Source organism: Netta rufina, assembly GCF_964035555.1.
Source record: "Netta rufina genome assembly, chromosome: 6".
In the NCBI taxonomy this organism is placed as follows: Eukaryota; Metazoa; Chordata; class Aves; order Anseriformes; family Anatidae; genus Netta; species Netta rufina.
This window is the reverse complement of record NC_140129.1, coordinates 16,219,103-16,241,910: the sequence shown is the minus strand read 5'-3', so window position 1 is coordinate 16,241,910 and position 22,808 is coordinate 16,219,103. Positions and strand designations below refer to the sequence as shown.

At 37.4% G+C, this 22,808-nt stretch overlaps 1 protein-coding gene across 3 annotated transcripts in view; it reads right to left on the bottom strand.

Annotated features, from left to right (window-relative positions):
* Window positions 1–22,808, bottom strand: part of ZNF385B (zinc finger protein 385B) — a 137,313-nt gene that overhangs the window by 45,705 nt on the left and 68,800 nt on the right. For all 3 annotated transcript variants that reach the window (XM_084288779.1, XM_084288781.1, XM_084288780.1), the window contains exon 2: window positions 11,275–11,405. In XM_084288779.1, coding sequence (XP_084144905.1) covers window positions 11,275–11,405 — 131 coding nt within the window. The remainder of the gene's footprint in view (window positions 1–11,274; window positions 11,406–22,808) is intronic.

The following is a 22,808-nucleotide window of genomic DNA, read 5'->3' as shown; positions in this document are numbered from 1 at the left end:
CACTGAGGCAAGGCAGGCTGCAGGGACTAATATCTCCCTTCCCTCCCACATGGTTCCCAAAATACAGGAACAGCATTGTACTCTGAACACAAATGTCCCCGAGTACAACTCCTCACTGTGTTTGCCTCTTCCCCTCTTGATCAATTTGGCAGCAAGCTCTAGCTTCCCCAAGGAAAACAGTGGCTGTGATAGCTGTGACCTCCGCACACTACTACTAGTAAGGGAAATCAGCCTGAAGACATTTTAAAGCAAAACAAAAATCTTGCTGTAATTCAGCTGCTAACATGTCAGACACTACAGATACCCAGAAAGAGTTCTTGAAATAACAGTGAGTACTTAAAAATAAAAAATAAATAAAAAGGAAAGAGAAAGCTTTGGAGTTTACTTTTTGACATCATTTTTAGTACAAGACAACCAAAAGCACACCCAGAGCTGGGAACAACCTTTTATGTGTTAAAAGAGATGAAATATTAATAAATTCAGCTTCATCATTTTCCTTTTAGAGGTTAGTGTTGAGCTAATTTCATTTTTGAAAATTCTACATTATTTCTGCCAACATAGCTGCAGGGCTGGAACCCTGGGCTCGGGACATTGATTTTCTGTCTCTTGCCAGCGGCAGTTAGGCTCCCCTCCCTGCTTTATGTCCACTCCTACAGCGTAATGCAGAGTCCCTTAGTGTACTATCATCTTGCTTGTTCCCCTTTTGAAGTCCAGCCTGCACAGGAAAATGAAAAAGGGTGATTCTCTCTTTGTACCTGTATCTGCAATCATACAGAATACTGAAAGCAACATCTACAGCAATTTACAGATTTGTTTTAAGTTAGAAGAAACCATTACATCTGATTTCCTGAAAAATGCATGACAGTTTCTCATATACTGGAGAGCTTCAGTCCTTCCTATTACAAAGTCTAATAATGTGTGGTCAACCAGAACCTAATTTATTTTTTTGGGGGGAAGGAGGGAACGTGACCTTGATTTAAAAGTTTCCAACTAAGATAAATTTACACCATCACTGGGGAGGCAATGCTAATGATCAACTATTCCCACAGCTAACATCCACACTGTGTCTGTTACAAACCACTCAATCTAGTTGTGCCTCACTCAATTAGATTAAAGGGCACCCTAATGTCTGAATGTGTAGGCACTTGTATACACTGCAATCAGATCAGCTCTTAACCGTCTCTTGGATAAATCAAATAAGCTGAATTCCTTAAGCCTCTCATTATAAAAGCCTTGATTCATTCAATAGTTTTTCCTCTGACTCCTCTTCAGATTTTCAATATGCCATTGAACTATAGGCACTAGAAGTGACAACAGTATGCTCAAATACACTCTCTCTTTACCTACTTAATTAAATCTTATTTCTTTTAACAAGAAATGCATTCATCTTTCCTCAGCATCAACTTGGGAAGCATAGCCCTACATCTTTACTGACAGGCCCATTTATTCATCTTGTAGTCTAGCACAAACAATTTTGCTGTATTTTGACCTAGTCAGAGGAGCAGAGCTGGCTGAAACACCACCAGCCTGGGAGTCTTCTGTCGGAGCAGAGGCTGCTTTCAGTTGGGGTTTCATTTAGAAAGTCTAATTCACAAGAACTTGTCTGACTGAGCTCAGGAGGCCAAGTGTGAATCCTGGCCTTCTCAGCAAAATTTTTTCTCTCCTAAACCAGTGCAAAATAGTTGCTTAGAATAAAATAAACAAAAGTAAAAATGTTCTACACTGTCTGACTGAATTAAAACCAGGGATTTCCTGATCTTTTGCTCTTCTGTTAACCCTGTCTTTGCATTTCTTTGACTTAAATCAAGAAAATCAAATATTAAATAAATAAATAAGTCATGTAATTATTTTAATCTCTCCCTTCCCTTCTCCCTATATAATAGGGTATGATTAAGCATAGAGATCAAAAGAGAAATGAAAAAAACATCTTTTAATTCTTTTTTTTATTACCTCTCTCTCTCTCTCTCTTTTTTTTTTTTTTTTTTTTTTTTTTTTTTCCAGTGCTAAGACTATTCCCTCTTATCCCCTCTGCCCTTCCTTCCTTTCACCCATGGATATATTTATTGTACATTAAAAATAAATTCTGGTTTAGAAAATCATTAGGAGAGCCTTAGAAAAAACTGCTCTAAAAATTAAATTCCACTGCTGTTTTAGAAATTGTAGTAATTAAAAATAAATAAATAAATATATATATATTATAATATTTGATGTCTATAGAAAGACAACCCAACAAAACAAAGAATTGGCAAGGCACCACAGTAAAAACTTCTGAATTTGGTCTCAGTTTCTTATAAGGCTTATCCACAAGTGAGGATACAGGTACATAAAAGGACCGAGTTTGCAAATGTGAACACCAAATTATGCTGCTGGCATCGTTTAAACAGAGGATGCCTCCATTTAAAATAGGTTAAACTTATGGGGGAAAAAAAAAAAAAAGAAAAGAAAAAAAGAAAGGTTAAATTTTCTGCTCTTGACAGGAGTGGAGATTCTTGTAGTTGAAATAAATAAACAGAAAGCTGCTCAAAATGTTTTGGGACAAAAGCAGGGACAAAGGAGAATTCCCCCCATATGCAAATGGAAAACAAGGAAAAAAGTAAATACCGAAGGTTTAATGCTTTGTTTTATACTAAACTGAACCAGCTAAAAGAAATCAGCAGCTTTATTTTCAAAGCATGCAGATTACTCCTTTACTACCATACAAGACTTTGCATCTGTACGATGAGTTTTGAGGACTATGACAGACTAAAATTGAGAAAAACAAAGTAAAACCCCAAAGGCTAAAGCAATACTTAAGTGATATTACAATTTCCCTTCCATTTATGATTCTAGTGGCTCCAAAGTTTAACTGTACTTGTATTATTCATCTCAAAAATGTGGAAAAATATATTTGCAATCTCGGGAAAAAAAAAAAAAAAAGTTGAAAGGTCTAAATAACATGTTTACAACTCTTCAAAATTCTCTGATGGAAAATGCTATATAGCTGCTATTTATTATTAAGGCTGCTGTTATTCAGAACACTTGGCTGTGTTAAGTTAAATGAAAAACACTACCAGCAATATCTTCCCTTCAGATGCAGAAAAAAATAAAAACATACTACTGTATGAGACAAGCTGGAAATCAAACCAATAGCATATCCCGAGAGCACAGCTCTTCTTTTTACACTATTACCATATGACAATAAAAAAATACTAATGGGTAAACTAATATGAAAAATTACCTTTCAGTAGAATCCTGACAGAAGACTCAAGCCGAGGAGGTACTAGTCAGAAAAACTTAGATAATGTGTGGGGTGAGCAAGATTCCTAATTCTTGCTTTCCTCTTTAAGGATGCCTTTAGACCTCACGATTTTATTTTTGAGGGTCTGCTTTAAGTTTTGCTGGCAGTTCTCTTGCTCCCAGCCTGTTCCAGAACACCAATATCACATGCACATAAGAGGTATCCTCTTAGGTAGATATGAATTTCTTCCGCATTTCTGAACCATGTTAAGAGAAGTTAGAGCCAAATTCATGGCCTCAATCAATTCTTTGAAAAGGAAAGAATAAGGACGCGGGAAACCTAGTCTTCTGAAATTAATTAGCTTTGTTACCTTTCACATAATAAAAATATGTATCTAAAAATTGATAAATTATATGTATATAAGCATTTTAGCATAATTGTATAAAATAGATGAATATAAATTAGAATCAAGTCGGAACTGAAAATTTCTTATGTTAGCTGACAACTGTAATCTACTCTCTCCAGCAATGGATAAGGCTTTCTTCACACAAAAAACATGATAATGTTTCTGTTTGTTTTCTTAATCTTATCAGTACCACACACTACACAAGCAGTTTTTAAAATGCTTGTGATTAAAATAAAAGAATAACACTGTATTCATATAAGAGTCTCTAAAAGAGAATTCCATTTCTAATCAAACCTGCCCTGAAAATTAATGCAGAATCAAAATCTGATTGTTTGTATTTGTTTGTAAATCTAAGTAAATGAGATACAGAGTAGGCAAAGGGAAAAACTGGTCTTTTCTAATACATCTCATTCTCTTTCCATAGCATTAACTTGGGGTAGCATATGAAGTTTGTACATATCCACTGTGGGATCAGACAGATTGTGTACAGAGAAGACCAGGTTGAAAACTACAGATCTTGAAATGAGCCCTGCTCAGGTAGTTGAAATGGGCTGGTCAGGGCCTCAGACCTGTGTACCATCAGCTTTCAGGAACGCCAACAAAAGACAGCTTTCACACTATGACTATAAATTGCCATACGCTGTTCTTAAATTCCTGTAAAACTGAGTGCATTTAAATTAAAAGACCAGCAGCTATACCCACATTCAGAAAGAGAGAGTACAACAGCCATTAATTCCTGGCTAATTCTTGTCATTTATTAATTAATCACTTCAGTAATTTTTACTTTCTCATGGTGGGATGCAAGCAAGCTGTAAGTGAGGGCAGGAATGCTGAGCAGGTACAGGCAGCATGCCACATGAGCAGGTGCTTCTGCATTCAGCTGACACATCAAGAATTGAGACTTTTCTAAAGGTGCTCTGGATTCTTTCCTAGGACAAGAGATCTTGTGATTAGAAACTACTGACATCTCTATAAGCTCAGTGGTGAAACACACGCTCCCTGTTTGTCTTAGACTGCAATTTTGCAACTGCCTGCTGTGAGAGGAGACATTTGCCTCATAGTCCATCTTTCTGTGGTCTAATGTCTGAAATATTTATGGTTAATAATCTTCTTCCTTTAAATATCTTCCTTGTGTCATGAAGACACTACTAACTTAAGAAAGCAATTCAATGAAGATAAAAGCTTTTCAGCTACTCCGTGTGCTGACAAGGAGAAGGAATATGTACTGTGGAAGTGTCAGGGAGACTAATTCCCAGCTTTGTGTAAAGACAGATGAAACAGGCAGCCAAGGAATTGATCTTCTGAAGGACTCAGGAAATGTTAGAATTTGTATGCAGAAACTGTAGTTCTTTAAGGAATTAGGCTGGTGACCTAATTACTTGTATGGACAATAACAGAAACAGTGGAACAATTCAGGAACCATTTTTCAAAAACCACACCATCAACACTGAATTCCGTTAAGGCAGTAGAAGGCCAGTGTGCTGGGAGACATCTGCTTCATGCTGGCGTGTGGCAATGCATTTGCTCCTTAGAGACAGGGCTTCCTATCTGGCTGCTGAAACTGGGAAGTTAAAGAACCAGGCTTATCCATCCAGATCCTGCTAGAGAAAATGCAAAGTAATGGGAATCTTCAAACAATTATTGTTTGAGGAGAATCATCTGTAAAGACAGTCTATTATTTTAGAGTTGTTTCCCCCCCCACTCCCCCAAGAATAACATGCGTTAGAGACTAGAAACAAGTCAGAAAAATATTTATTTAGACTCTTATTTAACAGAGAGTTGTTCTTTGAAGAGATTTCTGACAGGAGCTAAGGAACCTACATCTTTAAACTGAAATACCACAACTGTAAAACCTGTCAAAGAGTGAGTGACAACTCCCTGCTTTTGGCAGCACTTCTCCCTCCAGTGTTCCCTCTCCACCCCCCTTTCCACAGACTCAATGTATCTTACCAGGTGTGTGCTTCAAGCTCAATCTTTTTTGAAAGTTTCAACAGAAATAGCTCAAGTACTTTGTGGGAAAAATACAATGCTTTGAATAAACATTTTTCAGGGCCTCCAAAGACTAAGAATCTTTCCAGAAATTCATGCCACGTTTGAAAGAGGTTTCTGATGATTTGCATCAGAGCCATAGAAGGACAAGGAGGATTCCCTGGCTTGGTGTGAAAAGACTAAGGACACAAAGGGAAGGGACAGACACTGCCAGAGGAAAACTGTGTCACAGCAGCAAGAATTAGCCTATGAACACAGCAGCAGCAGCCTGTGCTTCCACAGTTCAGGCTTTATTATGGGGTTCCTGAACATCTTTTCTCTTTTGTAAACAACTGGGAAAATATGCATTATGCTCTGTCTCTCTCTCTCTCTTTTTTTTTTTCCCCCTCTGTTATTCATAAAAGGTATCCCTCAATTCCTCATATTGTAGTTTGGATGATTTTGGCTATGCTCTGGAAAACATGCATTATTCAGACTACAGAATAACTAAAGGTAAAGGAGGGTAACTTTGAAGTGCTCCATGAAGTGCACCAGAGGAAAACCTGAGGAGATCTGTGCGCCTGTACTAACTATAAAAAAGGGTACATAAGAGGCCTGTAAAAGAAAAAAATCTTGCTTTTTTTTTTTTTTTTTAAGACAAAAAAAATCAAAACATAATCAAGCCAGGCCAAACCAAATATCCAGCTACTCTACAAAACACTGCTTTTAAATTATTTGCTTCATATTTTTCCTGTGTTGTTAGGTAATGAGATCAAGGTATTGCCCTTATGAAACTTCACCTGTTCTCAGGAGCAGAATATGTCTGAGGGAGACGAACAGAGCAGGTTCTGTTCCCTTGGCACTGTGCCAAGGGAAGAAGAGGAAGAAGGGGAAATGAGAGCACAAGGACAGGCTGCATGGGACAGGGGACAGTAGATAATAGCCTGGCACCATCCAGTTGGCTGCATCTGGAATCCACTCCTCCTGTATACAAGCCTGAGCTCCAGTGTGTACTTTGGCATGGCAGCAGAGCTAAGTGGCTGAAATTCAGATTCTGCGAAGGAAACAGAAAGCTCCTGCACTGCAGAGCAGTGCCAAAAGGAGGAGAGGCTCTTGGCACGCAGGGTGAGTAGCCGGCGATATGAGGCACAGCGCTCTGATCTGCTTGATTAGGGGGCCCTTCAATTTTGAGGGAGAGCAAACGAGAACCAGAGAGGTAGCATCTAAAAATGAGGGACATAATTGAAAATGCAGAAGAGGAAAGAGCAAATTAGTCCCTGCCGGTAGTCTTGTTGGGTACAGGCCAGAGATACTTAGTCCAGGCAAGGCTAATGATGGAGAAAAGACAGAGATATCTGACTACGTTACCAGTCAGCTCCTCTTTCCCTTCCTGTAGCCTATTCCAGCTGGCTCACCTTCCCTGGCAAATGTAAAATATTTCTGGTCTGCTTTGCAAGGGGAGATCTGAACTCTAATGCAAAGACTCAGCATAACCTACTGGAAGAGAAATAGACTCTGAGGCAGCAACCAGGCCACATTAACCCCTGAGTCCTCTAAACTATGGAGGCACAAACCAGCATTTAGAAACCAATTGTCATATAGTTAGATGGAAAATTTCTCACTAATGTGAATGCTACAAGAGATACTATAATCTTTGATTACCCATGAGGCCATAACAAACTTCGAAGGAAGCATATGAATTGCTGATTATTTTCTATGATGATGGAATCTCAGAAATTGCTGATGCTGCTTTTGATACTGCTTTTGTGCAGACCGACAGGTCCCTGGCTACACCACTTCAACTAAATTTGAATCAAGCAGTGCTGTTCTCATTTCAGGACAAGGTAGAATGTGCTGGAGTTTTCAGTGCTCTTTTTTTTTTTTTTTCCTGGGGACTATACATCCCTTACAGGGAGATGCAGGCAATGATCATTCAGTTTGCTTTGTAAGATAAAACTTTGCTTTCATCCATTTTAGCTCATGCATAGATATAACCTTCTGTGATGTGACCACAAAGCATATTTTCCTCATACAGTCCACAGAACAGATGACATAATAAAATGCATCAAGAATGTGCAGAGAAAGACTGGTATGGAAGATGAAGCTTTGTGGTGAAAGCTGGTGAGATAAAATCCCAGATTGCATTATAATAGATGCACAATGGGGACGTAATTAAAACTTGTGGTAATCTTACTTTTGATTTTCACTAACATTATATACTTGACTTTGAAGTCTCTCAGATCTGAAAATGTAATCAACATGCAAGATCTTACATGTTAAGGAATCATTAATCTTTTTTTGCATGTTAAAGAGCATCTGTATTTAAACAATACCTTTTTGCACAGCTTCTGTTCCAAATTGGAGGTACCAATTTGGGAACCTCCTGGATGCCATTCTACTATAAATAAAAAATATTCTAAGTCATACTAGCCAAAAATTTGATTCAAGTTATGCATTTCATACGGAGGGGTACAAGTAACTGAGTAAGAGTTTACAGAACTTGATGCCAGGACTAACATGCTGTCCCCTGTTGCTGCAGCACTTCTGAGAGCACTCCTGTCCTTCCATGCACCAGCCCACGTTCAGGCTGTGACAGCCTGATCACACTTGTCCTAAAATGACAAAACTAGTTGCCAGTGCTCCGAAAAGTCCAGGAAAGAACAGTGCACCAGTTCTGCAACACCTTGCTGCTTGGAGTCCTTTATTCTGCACTCAGAAGATCCCTTTCTGGCTGATGCATTGAAATAAATAATAAAGTAAAAAAAAACTCCCTAGCTGAGGAATAAAGGCATGTATCCAAAAGAGTCAGTACCAGCATCCCCAACTAATTTGGCCTACATTATAAGGCCAAGTCATAAGGAACAAAGAAAAAATCATTTGGAGCATGAATTGCTAAGTACTATGCACACACCCACATTATTTTTAGAACTACTGCTGATTTATGAGAAACAGAAGAGAGGTATCTTAAACTAAATCACATGATTCTGTCAAGAAAATAAGATATACATAGGGTATTCTTTCCTTTTAAAAAATCAGGGTCTGCTCAGCATTTTGTCTGAAAGTACCCCATGTGGAGAGAAGCATGTGATCAGGAAATGTTCACAAAGGAAATGGGAACACTGATGTTTCATCTGTAGCACCACAGATGTTTTCAGAATTGAAAACTGTCAAAGTTACCTATATAAAAAGAGGATTTACCTCAGATTTTAAATATATTTCCATAAATAAAGGAAGTTATTTTGGAAACACGGTAGGGGGTATTCCTTTAAACATGTTTCTATTTAATATAATTTACCTTATTCTTTGTGACCTGGTAGTGGCAGTATCAAGCTCTTCAAAGAGAAGAAACAAGAAACTTTTATTTTTCAGGCCACTTAAATTAAGTTAGAAATCACCTCCTGACAGGATTTAGAAAAAACACTTCTGTATCTGGCTGCCACTGAAAAATAAACAGGTTGATGCAGAGAAGTTTTCTCTTGAGACCACATTTCTTTTTTCTACCTTCAGTGAATATATGAAAGGATGAACAGTGGCCCTGGCATGTGCTGGCGGTTCCCTCAGTCCTACCAAATGCAAAGAGATTCAGAGTTGCATGCCAGAGGTGTCACTGTCCACAGCCTTTGACAAGTCCTCTTGTGATTAATTTGTATGGCAAATGATTGTGTGTATGTGCATGTGTGTGGCAAAAGCTCTTCCAATACTCTGGTACTGCACGAGAAGAAAAATTAAGGAACTTTTGAAGATGCATACATCATGAGTGAACTGAGTTTTGGTTATGTTTACTCAAATTTGATCTTCTGGAAAAAGGATTTAGACTTTATTATATTTATTTATTTACACATCTTCCCTCTCCACCCTCCCCCCATTTGTATTTACTTTGATAAAAAGAAGAAAAAAAAAAAGCATAGAAATGCACATTTGCAAAGGTTGTGCTAAGTTAAAAAGAAGGGAAATGTATGACAACTGGTGTTCACTGTGCCTGTCAGAAGATAACTATGAATGATTTAGTTTTCCAATGAGCTTTAAAGTCCATTATAAAAGGCTATTAAGGAAAATCAATACATACAATATAAATGGCAAAGTCTATGAATTAGAAATAGTGTAGTGCTGAAATACTGATTCTCCAAAAGGAACATTTAAGAATGTGGTGTCTGTGGTGCATGACAGTGTGATTTTAGATAATTATCAAGAATTCCAAGGGAGGAATAGAAGATATTTGCTGATGACCCCAGGCTTCTCTTTTAATAAAACTCATAGAAGTTTGGAGAGAAATGGCAGGTGTGAAGGATAAACACTCTGGCAATTAGGCAAATAGAATGTAACCTAGATAAATGTAAGCTAGTGTACATAGGCAAAAACAGTCTAAATATACAAATTAATCTGCCTCTAGAGGCTACAGCAGCTCAGAAATTCAATAAAAACACTAGCAAGCAAATAATGGTTGACTACAACAAGAGCATCCCTAAAGAAAAGGTTCTCTAAGACTTATGTACACTTCTGTGACAAAGCTCAGCTATAATACCAGTGCAACTGGAAAACAGACAAATCAATAACAAAATTCTCAAATGTATTAGACGAATGAAAATGAATATGAATTTCATCATGCCCCGGAGATGAGAATGACATACTGCTATCTAAAATTGTATTAAGTTTTGACTCCTGCACTTTAAAAATACCTGAATTTTTATCTTTTCTCTCTTTGTACATAAGTATGTGTATGTACCCCTCAGATCTGTACACATGAATAACCTCACATCTCCCACAAACACACAAATTTTACATGCCTGTTTTGTAATGAATTAATAATATTTGCTACAGTTTATAGAATAAGTTGGGCTGCCAACAGTTGAAAGAAGCTGGCTAATATGGTTACCTTATAACCATCCCACAGTACTGTGTGCTCAAACACAAGGCCTGTCAGCAAGATTTATTTGCAAGTCAGGCAGAAGAATAAATCCTCTTGCTGTATGAACTTCAGACAGAAGGAAAATTTACAAAGGAAATGTTTGGTGGTGGCTCAGCTGATCCCTGCCTGCTGGCAGTGACAGTGCTCCCCTTCCCATCCCTCCACAGCAACAGCGACAACCGTGAGGCAACGGTCATGGATGAGCAAAGCATATTTACTGACTCAGCAGAAATGACCTGGAGCAGTTTCTTTCTGTTGCTATTAACTTACTGTTTGCCGATTTGTTCTATGCTGAATTAGCTGCACAAGCAAAACTGAGTGGCAGCATGCAAAATACTAGTTTCAGTGCACTCAACATGTTTAAGTCAGTGGAGGTTCTAGGCCTTACCTGCCAGTCTGTTTTTTCCGTTAGCTTTTTCTCTTTCTTGTTCTTTTTCTTTTTTATTATTTTTTTTTCCCAGCTCATGGAAACGTGTACTCCCAGGTAAACACTCAAAATTATTCCATTACTCACTAAAGCTCTACCATGGGCCTTTTTCTGTGTGCAAACAACACCCTTACAGACCAAGTTAAAAAAAAAAATAAAATAAAATAAAAGATGTTTTGCAGTAAGAAGGTTGGGTAACAGCGTGAGACTTTCACGCGAGGGAACAGTAAGAATCACAGCACAGACAAAAAACAGGGTTCTACTAAAACTAGGCTTGTTTCAATACTGGATATTAGAACTGGCTTGGAAAGCATTACATTGAAACTAAATGCAGAAGCACCTTTACTTACTGTGTTAAAATTTGGGAAGAATCCAACAGCAGAGCTGCTGTCCACTGGGAAGTGCATAAAGGGTTTGATATCCAGGGAAGGCTGCATCATCAAGGCAGGTGTGCGCACAAGGGTGGGAAGTGTAGTAGTGCCTGCCAAGAGCAAACAAAACCAGGAATTCATAGTATTCTCCTTTTCACGTTACACACAGCATAGCTATCCTTTGCTGACACAACCGCCAAGAACAAATAATGCATGGAGGTAATAAAGTGGCTCTGCAGGAGTTAATATCATTAAAAGAAACCTATTTCCACACACTAGAGATGAGGCAGAACACTTCCCTATGGCCATGCATACTCAGAAGCTGCAGAGGAGACATATGGTATATAAATCACCCTGGCAGATAGAATAAATCCTCCTAAAGCTGAAAAATTCTTCTGTGCCAAAAAGGCCAGGATAGGCGCCCATGGAAGTCAGATGCTTTTGCAATTCATGGTTGCCTATTAGATCAGCTAGCACAGGCAGTACATGCAAGCTGAAATCCAGAGGTCTGTTTCCAAATAGTGAGCTGTGTGTTTGTTTTTTCTTCTTCCAGCAGCTTCTGTAACTATTAGGTGCTGCACAAACATCATTTCATATTAGATATATATATATTTAATTCCTTCTGTTTTACAGTGAAATGCAAATATTAGAAAATGGACAACAGATAATCAGCTGGCACATACATGAACTCTCTACATGCAATGCAAATCAACATTTTCTTAATTGGAGCACAAATCTTTCTCCCCAAAAGTGGGCTTTCCAGAAATGCACATACTGGAATTGTTGCTGTATACACTTGAGAATCACTCCCCAACAAGACCCCAAAGGAATGTGAAGGCACAGATGTCCAAACATTCATTTATAACTAACTGTTTGCCCTACCCACACGATAGCATGCCTAGCACACTGCTTCCAGCTATGCCTGTGGGAGTAATTTTTCCCCCCTGAAATCATACAAAATAGACTTCAAACAATATTTCCCTTCACTGAAATCAAAAATTAACTAAAAAACAAACAACAAAATTCAGATGCTCCTTCCTGGGTTGAATAAATAATTCAACACAGACTTGAGCAGGCACTGGAACACAAGTGTCCCATGTCTTTACAGGAGGGTGAGTCATTCTCTGCCTCTCCTCTAGGTCCCTTCAGCCAGAATTTCTCCATCATTACTTCCCTCTCCTGCTCACCAGTGGCCAGCACATCAGCCAGGAGTGTAACAGTTCTCTAGGGAGCTTCTTTGGTCTCAAACAGAGCTGACACAGTAACTAAACTTTTTTTTTTTTTTTTTTTTTCTCTCTCTCTCTCTCTCTCTCTCTCATAGAAGTTGTCAGAGTTTTTTAAACTCGGGAGGGGAAAAAAGGAGAAAAGTAAACCAAACAGTTTTCCCTCTCTTCTCCCACAAAATCAAATAATTTGCATCTATCTCCCATTCTCCCTATTAAGGACATGCAAAATTCCAGGCAGAGGAATTTTCCTCCTTCTTCATCTCTTCGCTCTGCATCCACAGACGTGACTTCAAACCTGTAGTTTCTTCATTCTATAGTGTCTGAGAGGAAAGCAGAGTTCAGAAGCCAGATGGGGCTGCATGAATTTATTGGATGGCCAAACACTTGAAACTAGCCCTGAGCTCAAATTTTGTAGATGTTGGAGACACAGTCAATTTGATCACAGCTGCAGCATAGTAAACATTGTATTATGGCCTAGCAGATGAGTAACAGGCTATAATCTATTCTCTGTTCCTTCTACAGGCAAAGGGTGAGGATAGCAGAAAGATGGGTCATTGACAACTACGGAGAGAAAACTATTAGGACTCCATCCCAACTGAGCTGCACAACTTGAAAGGAAAAATATGCTTGAGATATTGAGAAAATATTCCAGAATATTTTCTCTCTTCTCCTACCCCAATACTTTCATAGATGCAAGTTTTTTTCAGATCTTTATGTCAGTTAAACCCTGCATTCTGCATGAGCCCCTGTAACTCATTGACACTTGTGCTTATTTAAGTCAAAGCTTATTCAAGTGGAGTCACAAATGGCAAAAAACTAAAGGTTGTCTAACATGCCCATAGTTTCTACTTCATATCCATAATGGAAAAAAAAAAAAAAAAGCATCAACAGGAAAGCAGCATCTCAGAGGATTTACCCAAAGAAAATATCTTTGACTGCAAAAATGATGATTATTTCTACTTGCTGGTTCTGAAACAGTAGCTTTACATAATTTAGATTTCAGAGTTGTACTCCAACAGCAGCTACACTGTATTCAATTACCTAAACTCCATAAAGTGCCATCATCATCAAACTTCTACAAGTTTCTCTTTGAAGTTCAGAAGCAATTAAAGATGCATGGAGTTAAAAAAGATCTGTCCTCTCTTTGCATATACACACTTCAATTAAGCTACGAAGCTAAATATGAAGCAATGAAGCTAAATATGGTTACATCTTTTAACTAAATTTTACAGAAAAAAAGAGAACAGAGTTAAATTGTGACTGGTATTTAAAATCAGAACTAAGCGAGGTTTGTGATGCTATATATAACCGAGGTATAGAAAACATTTGGCCTAAAAATTTTAAAAATTAAAAACCTATTAGCATCCTCTGCTAAACAATGCAATCTTCATTGTATGCCTCAGCTGAGTACAGATCATTTAAAATACATCTGAAATCTGCCCACAGTTTAGCAGCCCATGGTGTTTCTGCTGCCAGCATAATGCATGATCACTAAATTAGGATACATTCAGAGTCTCTGTCGAATAGAATACATACACACCTACCAGACTGATTAGTGTAGGCATTAATAATAAATTTGTTCACTTCTGTTTTGCTGTTTACTACTCCTACTATTGCCGACCATATACCAGTGGTCCTGTTTGACTGAAGTTCGATTTTCAGACTCATGTCTGAAAGCCTCTGGAAGAATGATCAGGTAAGGATGACCCAAACTAGAGGAGGAAGCACTTCAGGACAATGATCTGATCCAACAGAACAGGGCATACTTTTCCACTGGCATTTCTTCAAAAAGTCAGATAGATTTTTGCCATCACTACACCAGGTCTGTATGCAGACCTGAGCTAAGCAGGAATACTGGCATAAGAAAGATGTAGCTGACAAGCTTCATTATCGTCATAAATTTAACAGATGTTTACCATTTCATTAGCATTTTAATGATAAAGACAATTTACCATGTCAAACACAGATTGTTTTAAACTACTAGTGAGTCTTTGGCATAAATATAACTGATCTTTCTTGTAAATTCATTTGTTCATTTCAAATTTGTAATTTCTAACCTTAAAAACAAACAAACAAAAAAAACCTTCATTTGTGACTACCACTGTGGGAGCTACCTAAGCACAGGGGATGAAAGCAACAGACTGCCAAAATTATGCACCAAACCTCAACTGGTCTGCTTGATTGTTGTCTAGGAGAGGGAAAACAAACTCGTCTGATCCAAAATGTCTCATTTTATAAAAAAAAAAAAAAAAAAAACAAAAAATAAAAAGCAAAAAACTTTTCTTCCTCCTCCACATCTCAAAAGCAAGTCCCTGTGTAATATGTTCTGCTTGTCTTTACCACGTACACATGGCTTCATGCACTCTGAAACTCATTGGGCCACTGAAGGCTTTATAAAGATTAGACTTTGTCGTCTTTATCCAAACTTGATCTGTGTCTAACAATAAAGGCACATAATTAAGCAATGAAAGCAATATTTTGGAGGAAGCATTTGGAAAGTTTTGTACCGATCTCTCCCATGGCAGTACCAGTGAAAGATGTGTTACAGACAGCCTGGCAGGTGGCAAAGGGATTCCACCAATCTCCAGCAACTCCCTTGCTCTTCTTTTCCTGCTCCACAGAAAAGCTGCAGAAGGCACAACTGGCAAGACCACAGTCGAGGCAGAGGCAAACACAGCTAGCTTCTGCTACCAGTCATCCTTCTCAAGAGAGGTGTCAAGTCCAGTGAAATCCAAGCACACAACTGCTCCCTTTGCACCCCTCTGAAAACTACTTGTGAAAATACTACCTCTGATTTTCTCTTGAAGACCATTTTCTATCACATACAAACACAGAAAAACATGTAATGCCTGCACGTTAATTCCTCTAATTTGTGTCAGTATTACAGTATTACACATATGCACACATACAAAATCATAAATTACTCATCTAAGACATTTTGTGAAAAATTTCAGTATATTTAAAGAAACAAATTACTCTTTTCAAAGTTGAGAGCATGGTCTTGGAAAGCTTTCACTAAAGGTCACTGTAGAGAAATCTAGCGCCATGTTCAATTCCTTCCCATTTTTAATTAAAGATGTTAATACAACACTATGGTCTTCACATCCAAGGAAGAAGTCCACAGTCAAGCCAGGAGCAAGTGGAAGAGTAACTGAAGTGCTATCAGGACTGAATTAAAGTATCCTGTAAAAAAATTTCTATGGACTGGACAATCTGCATCCACTTCACACTGCATGTGATCATCTTTGTTTAACTTGTGCCCAACACAGTATTGGGTAAAACATTAAAGGGGCCTCATCTGAGTTATCGACACCCACCACCAGTTACACCAAAGTTTCAGTTTAGGGAGAGGACATGCTGGCTTTCTCATCCTTGAATTGTCTGACCATTTCTGGCTATAAGGAGCCATCACTCTCTAGAGCAACGTTTAGTTGTCTCACCCAGTCAGGGAACCGTAGCAACATGTGAACAACTGATGGGATGGGTGAGTCCAGGGTTTTCTCCTCCCTTGACCTTTTTAGTGAAGCATTTTTCAGACACTGCTTGAACCAAAAGTATCCCTTCAAGGGGCAGGGGGTGACAACTTGTCCCTTTTGTTTTGCACGTTGGCTGAATTTGTTACGGATTGCAACCACAGTATGCACAGTCACCCTGCCTTTACACTTCACACTGTCATCTCAATTTACAGCTTTTTCCTTCAAAGTTCAAGCAGCCTTAAGACCAGGCAGAACATGTTTGAAATGTTTCATGGAACGATTCTGTGAGAATTCTGCATGCATTCACCCATAACCTTTATCTGAGTCTCCACGCCTTTCAGTTAAATTTATTAATTTTGTCAGTGGAAGCTTTGAATGTTGTCAGAAACATTTATTTCAGCATGTGCCTCAAAAACTGTTCTATAAACAGGTTAGAGCCAGAGGTAGTACCTAGGCTTTCATAAATATAAAACTCTCTTCAGCTCTATTGCCTGTGACGTAAAACAAAACAGACACAGGAACAAAAAAAAACGAAAACAAAAACACAGCCAAGCCTACACTTGCTTTTATGCACCTTTATGGGAAAATTGGTATAATTACATTATGTTTAAAAAAAGAAATCAACACCTAACTACAGAAAAGCACCCCATTAAAAAAAAATAAAAATAAAAATCAATAGGTATCTTGCCAAGGTTCCAATACCTCCATTTCATCATGTCGCAGACCTAGCTACACTCAATAGCATGATTTTTTTCACCATAAATGAGAGGCAAAATTAGTCACTTGAATGTTACTACATTTTTTAATTTTGGTATTCATATGACATCTGTCACCAGAGCACCTACCATATCTCTCTATATTGAGCAATAGAATACTAGTCTTTTTTTCTTTCTCAAAGCTTACATGATTTAAGAATCTTCTAATATTGCTTGTTGTATATTGCTATACATGGGCATTACAGAATGTCACGTGCTCTTCTTCGCACATAAGATAATCTGCTAAAAAAAAAAAAGTGGATTCCAAGTGAAATACTTCTGAGTTTCTGAAAAGTAGGTGCTGATATCAAAATGCTTAAGGTAAAAGCTATTCAAGGATATTCATTAATATTCATGAAGTTTAAGACATTCTCGCTTCTTAAATACAAAACAATGTGAAGAAATAAAGCATTTTTTTTTTTTTTTTTAGAATTCAATCAGCAAAACATTGATTCCTTATAATACAAAATTATGATAAATGAGATTTATGATATCCATAAATGCCATTGTGTTGAAAGTAAAGTAATAAAGAAGAGAGAAGGCCACTCCTTCAGCAGCTTCCCTAACAGCAAATTAACATGATCCGAAAATATATTCTCTATCCAGACAATGTAACTTGTTTTTAAAAATACCTTGAAACAAAACCTCAGTATGTGTGAGATATGACACAGCCCCCAGTTGACAATAGGAAAAATACTAAGAACTTCTGTGTCCCCAGGGCATCATGCACACTAATTCATTAATGAACGAGGATGCAGGTCCTTTGAGGATTAATATGGTTATCACCAGAGCTAGTAACTTACATGTCTTTTAAAACTTGGAATGCACTGAATTCATACTTCAAATGTTATTCAGAAACCAAAGGACCAATCAGACCTTCCACTGAGATGTTAACTGATTTAAACAGCACAAATCATACATGTACACCCTCATCCAAGTCTGACAACTAAAAATGGATACAATCCTCAAAGATTTTATTTTATTTTATTTTATTTTCTTTCAGAAGCCACAAGGAGAGACAGCAAGAACTGTTACAGAGCTTACAACTATTCAACAGCATTCTTAAGCAAGAAGCACTCTGTATAAGCATCTTAACACAAGTTATGAGAAAGCATTAGCCCAGGCCTATGTTGCAAAGCAACATACGCATACAAAATTTATTTTGTATTTATTTTGTATTTATTTTTTCAGTGGTTGTTTCAAAAAAGCCAGAGGCATTTGATGCAACTTCACTGCAACGTACAAATAACCTATATAATGTGCAGTTTAAGATCTTTGTGCTCAAGTATGAACTATCTAAGAAACACGTCAGATGATGAAAATAATTCTGTCCCTGCAAATTAAAATGTGATTTACAGTATGCTTTAAGTTACTATTTCCATTATCATCTAGAAATAAATGTATTATTAAGACATGCTAACAGAATTCCATATTCTCTTTTTGTATAAAATCAGATACCATGAAATGAAGTATTTCTACTTTTCAAATACATGTAGGATTCCACTGACTAGGTCAATACCAAAAATTAATTGAAACTTGATGTTGCTGAAATGAATGGAATTTCTGCCATTTCATCAATCAAAAAAGTCGACCATTACTTACTTATCTAGTGTTGATGATTATATATAGCTTATTTACAATCAAAAAGAAAAGAAGTATAGCTATATATTGCATGTATTTCTTAAAAGGATTCTGAAATAAAAACATAAATCTGACTGACTTGGAATCACTAATTTCTATGATTTGTTAATATTCTTTCTCCAATGTTTTATGCAGACTAAATATTGTAAATACTATACATATGTTTGATATGAAGGCAATCATAGAAAAGCTGATATTTAAAATCTTTACTGTAATAATAATAATAATATATAGAGAGAAATACAATAATATTTCTTCTCCTAATCTCAACACTTCGTACACCAAAATCATGGAGAACAAATAGCGATGTCTATCAATAGTAGGGGGTGGGAGCATAGATGGATAACAGAAAACCGTAATTTCATTATTCTAGAGACACGTAGATCAAAACATTGATCAAGAAATTCTTACTCTCCTTGCAGTTGTACTGCATTTCTAGTAGTTTGAAATAACTAGAATCGCTGTAGGTTTTATATATAAGATAGCACAAAGATGGAATATGCAGAATAGTCCAATAATTAGAAATTGAACAGACAATCTTACATTTTCCTTAAATAACTTACAATTATCTGCTCCTAACTTTTGGGAGAGCTCCATCCCTTCCCAGGTTTACAGAATGTGACCCACACCAGCATTCTTCCTCCTTTTGCCTCCAGTCTTCCCTGGATTCTTGCAGCTGAGAATCCAGTGCACACTAGTGCAATACCCAGATTGAATTTTACAGCAATCATGCTACATTGCTCCACACACTTTTTGCAATATTTATATTCCCAAGTCAAACAAACTCTAGAAGTATTATACTAGTATTAATACATATCTGTTGGTACTGGCTCCTTCTCAAGCTTAAGCAATTAGGTAAAATGAGGACCATTCTTCACTAATACATGTATTCAGAAGAAACATTCTGGCTGCAGCAGAACCACAATTTCTTATTATGTATAGGCAGTATGGAAATATTCGTCATTAGTAATTTAAAGAGCTAATTTTCTTATAATTTTCTAAACTAAACAAGATGATTTGTTTGACCGAAAAGCAGAGCGGCTTGTTACATCTTAACACCATCTAGTTCAGTAAGTTGGATTTTAATCTAAACAAACAGTGACAACTATTAATAAATGCAATACTCCTGCCTGCATTGAGGTCAGCTAGTTTTGCAGTCCACTCCAGCTTCTTTTTCTTGGAAAGTCCTGGCTTGCTCAGACCTCTTCCTCTGGTACCCACAGCCTTAGCAACTCTGCCCTCTCCTCTGTTCCCACCTGGTTCTGGGAAATGCTGCTTTGGAGTGGTTTTCTCTTTTGAAGTTGTCCAAATATGACAGAAAAAAAAATAAATAAAACACAGCGAAAACAGCTGTTTCTTTTTCAGCTCTCTTGCCATTTATACAGAGATCTTTCTGAAATCCTAAGGATCTCTTTTGTTGTTTTACTCAAATCATCTGCCCCTCCCTTGCGTTTTCCACTCTCCCAATGCAAAGGTGCAATGAGAAAGCACTATTTGCTTTTATGCTGTCATCTCTAATAAAAAGAAAAAATATCACCACCAGCCTACTGAAGCCACAATCTTGTCCAGAGCATAGGTCAACTTACATCCCGTGTTTGTTTTTATTGTTTTTTGTTTTGTTTTGTCTTAAATCCGTGTTCTTTGGTCCTGGACATTGAAACAGTTAGTATCCCAGGATGAAGCACAGTAACTATCTCAGGATCTCAACACAGTAACTAAACTGTGCCAACAGTTTATTACCATGCCAGTACAAGCCCAAGTGCTTTTTCCCCTTTAGGGAACTGCTGTATAGTGATGAGCAACCTCTTAAAATAAGTACCTTTATCTAGAAAATGGAAAACTTATTAGGGGGGAGTATAAAAGTATCTTTTGATTTAACACAGTGTTTCCTTACAAACTAAAGTGTCCCTACTAAGGAATAGCTGTAAAAAAAGGACTCAATTTACACCACCTTTAAAGTTCCATAATACTGGGGATAGAACCTGGTTGCACTTTGCTTTCTAGAGAGTGAATTTCCCCTACACTTCTCATATGATAAGATGTTTCTCAATATCTAGTCCTTTTATCCCAAATTCTGACACCACTGAGCTCATCATCTAATTTTTAGTGAAGCTCAACACAGCCTTTCCTTCAGGACGTCCTGAGTTGCTATCCACTAACAACAAACAAGTATATCAAAGAGAATGCTGATGGGTTACCATTTTGTTAATGCTCACATAAAGCCATCACACCTTATCTTTTACATTTGGAGCATTTATGTCTGCACTTGGCTTCTTTCTCCTTATTCCACTTCAATACCCCAACACAGCAGCTTGGCAACAGTGTACACAAAGTTAAAAGTGAGTCTAGACCCAGACACAACCTCACAGATGTGTCTAACCATTTAACCAATTAGACAATTATCAACTCTCTTAAAAGTCGTCATGGCTCAGATAATTCATGCTTCATTTGCTTTTCCCACTTTCTACACAGTCACCTCTAGAAAACTCGGTTACCCAACTTGTTTCTCATTTTCCTTTTCTAAGATCTTCTTTTGGCATTACTCCCTAAATGTCCATCAGATAAAAAGATTGTATCAACAGGCAATACAGGTTTTTGAAAGTGCTCTACTGAAACTGTCTGCCATGGAAACCAGGTTCACTGATGAATAAAGTTTAGCTTTCTGTCTAATAAAAAATTGTCAATGTTTCAGAAAATAGAAGTGCTATAGATCACCAGTGCCTTAGAGTATTCAGAAGCTGCAGAGGTTAGCTAAGATCACACAACCGTGAATCATTTTAGCAAAACAAAAGCATAAAACAGACCATGCAGTCCCAGTTCCCACTGCTAATCGGTGTCATGATGCTTACCTTAGTACCCAAGGCTACAGTCCACCTCCACCACAGCATTTAAACATACGCACAGTGTGAGACTCAGAAATAAATAATCCTTTCATTTCAACATGGTGCGTTTGTGATGTTAGGTGCTATGAGACAGTGGGCAACCAACAAGTCCAAACAAATCAGGGCTTCTGTAATTGTGTGCTTAACTTTAATTACCCTCGAGGACAGTGTTTGCAACATGACTCCAGAGGGAGGGCAGCCTACTATTGACATCACCACACAGTGGCACCTTTTCCATTTCTTGTAATTAAAGTTAGGGGTTACTGTTTTAGATGGCTAGCTCGCAGCTACAGAGCTGTATCTTTTAAATAAGTTCTTTTTATTTTATATTTTATTTTATATTTTTATTTTTAAAAGGGATGGTGTCTGAATTTTTGAAAAAGTTAATAAAAGGGGACCTTGGAGTGCAGGCTTACAGAGACACTTCAGGGTCATGAGATTCAGAAGAACAGAGTCCTCAAATCCTCAAATGCGAATTAAGGAATACTGATTTATGTATTCTCAAAGTTGGGATTGATGAATAAGTAAAAAATTAAAAATCTATAAAATTATAATACATGGTATGTACCCTCTCTTACATGGGAAGGAATGAATAAATAGATTTAAAACTAATAGATCTGGTAGCACAGATCACCACATTAGTAGTGTTACTGAACATTCATTAATGACTGGCATTCAACTAGAAACATTTTTGCTTTTGGAAGCAGCAGTGCACCAGCTCTGGCAGGGATATATCATAAAGAGTTTCAATGCTGTTATGTTTTCAAAGACTGCATGACAATAACTTGGGCAACCCTACCCTTACTTGCATTCACAGTCAAAAAAAGAAAAAAAAAAAAAGTGTACTTAACAGAATGTTTTTGTAAAATTAAATTGAAATTGGACCGAAACAAACAAACAAACAAAAAACACTTTAATATATTCATTGACTTTCAACAGAACTTCAGATAGTGTAACTCTTGGAAAAAAAAGTCACCCCTAACTTCTCAAAGAATAGTTAGTATCACTTTAATATCACATTTCATAAATTAAATCTAATTAATCAAATAACATGGAAATAAACAGAAGGTAATAGTCGATGTGAAAACAGCATGAAAGGAGTTTTATGAAAACTTCCATGCAGCATGCATCTAATCTACTTTCCATGACCACACTTGAGCAGACTGGGCAGCCCCACTACCCCTCCATTCCCAACTCTTCCCTTGAGCTAGCACAGCGAGTCAGGCCACCTGGAAACAAACCAGCAACAAAACAACAGAAGAGAAATTTCCTTTCAACCAGACCCATGAGCTGATTAAACTGAATCCACGATAGTGCAATGGAAAGTACTGAGATGGGGGTGTATGAAAAATGAGAAGTGTTGTGACCAGTGCTGTTTCTCACTCCTACTCAGACTCACCTGAACCGTCCCTCAGCTTCCTGGCAACATAGCAGACAAATTTAATGCCTGCCAAATTGTTTCTGGTTTTCTCTCTCGCAGGACAGCATCTGTCAAATGTGGCAACGTTAACTCAAAATCAGCTTGTGATATGC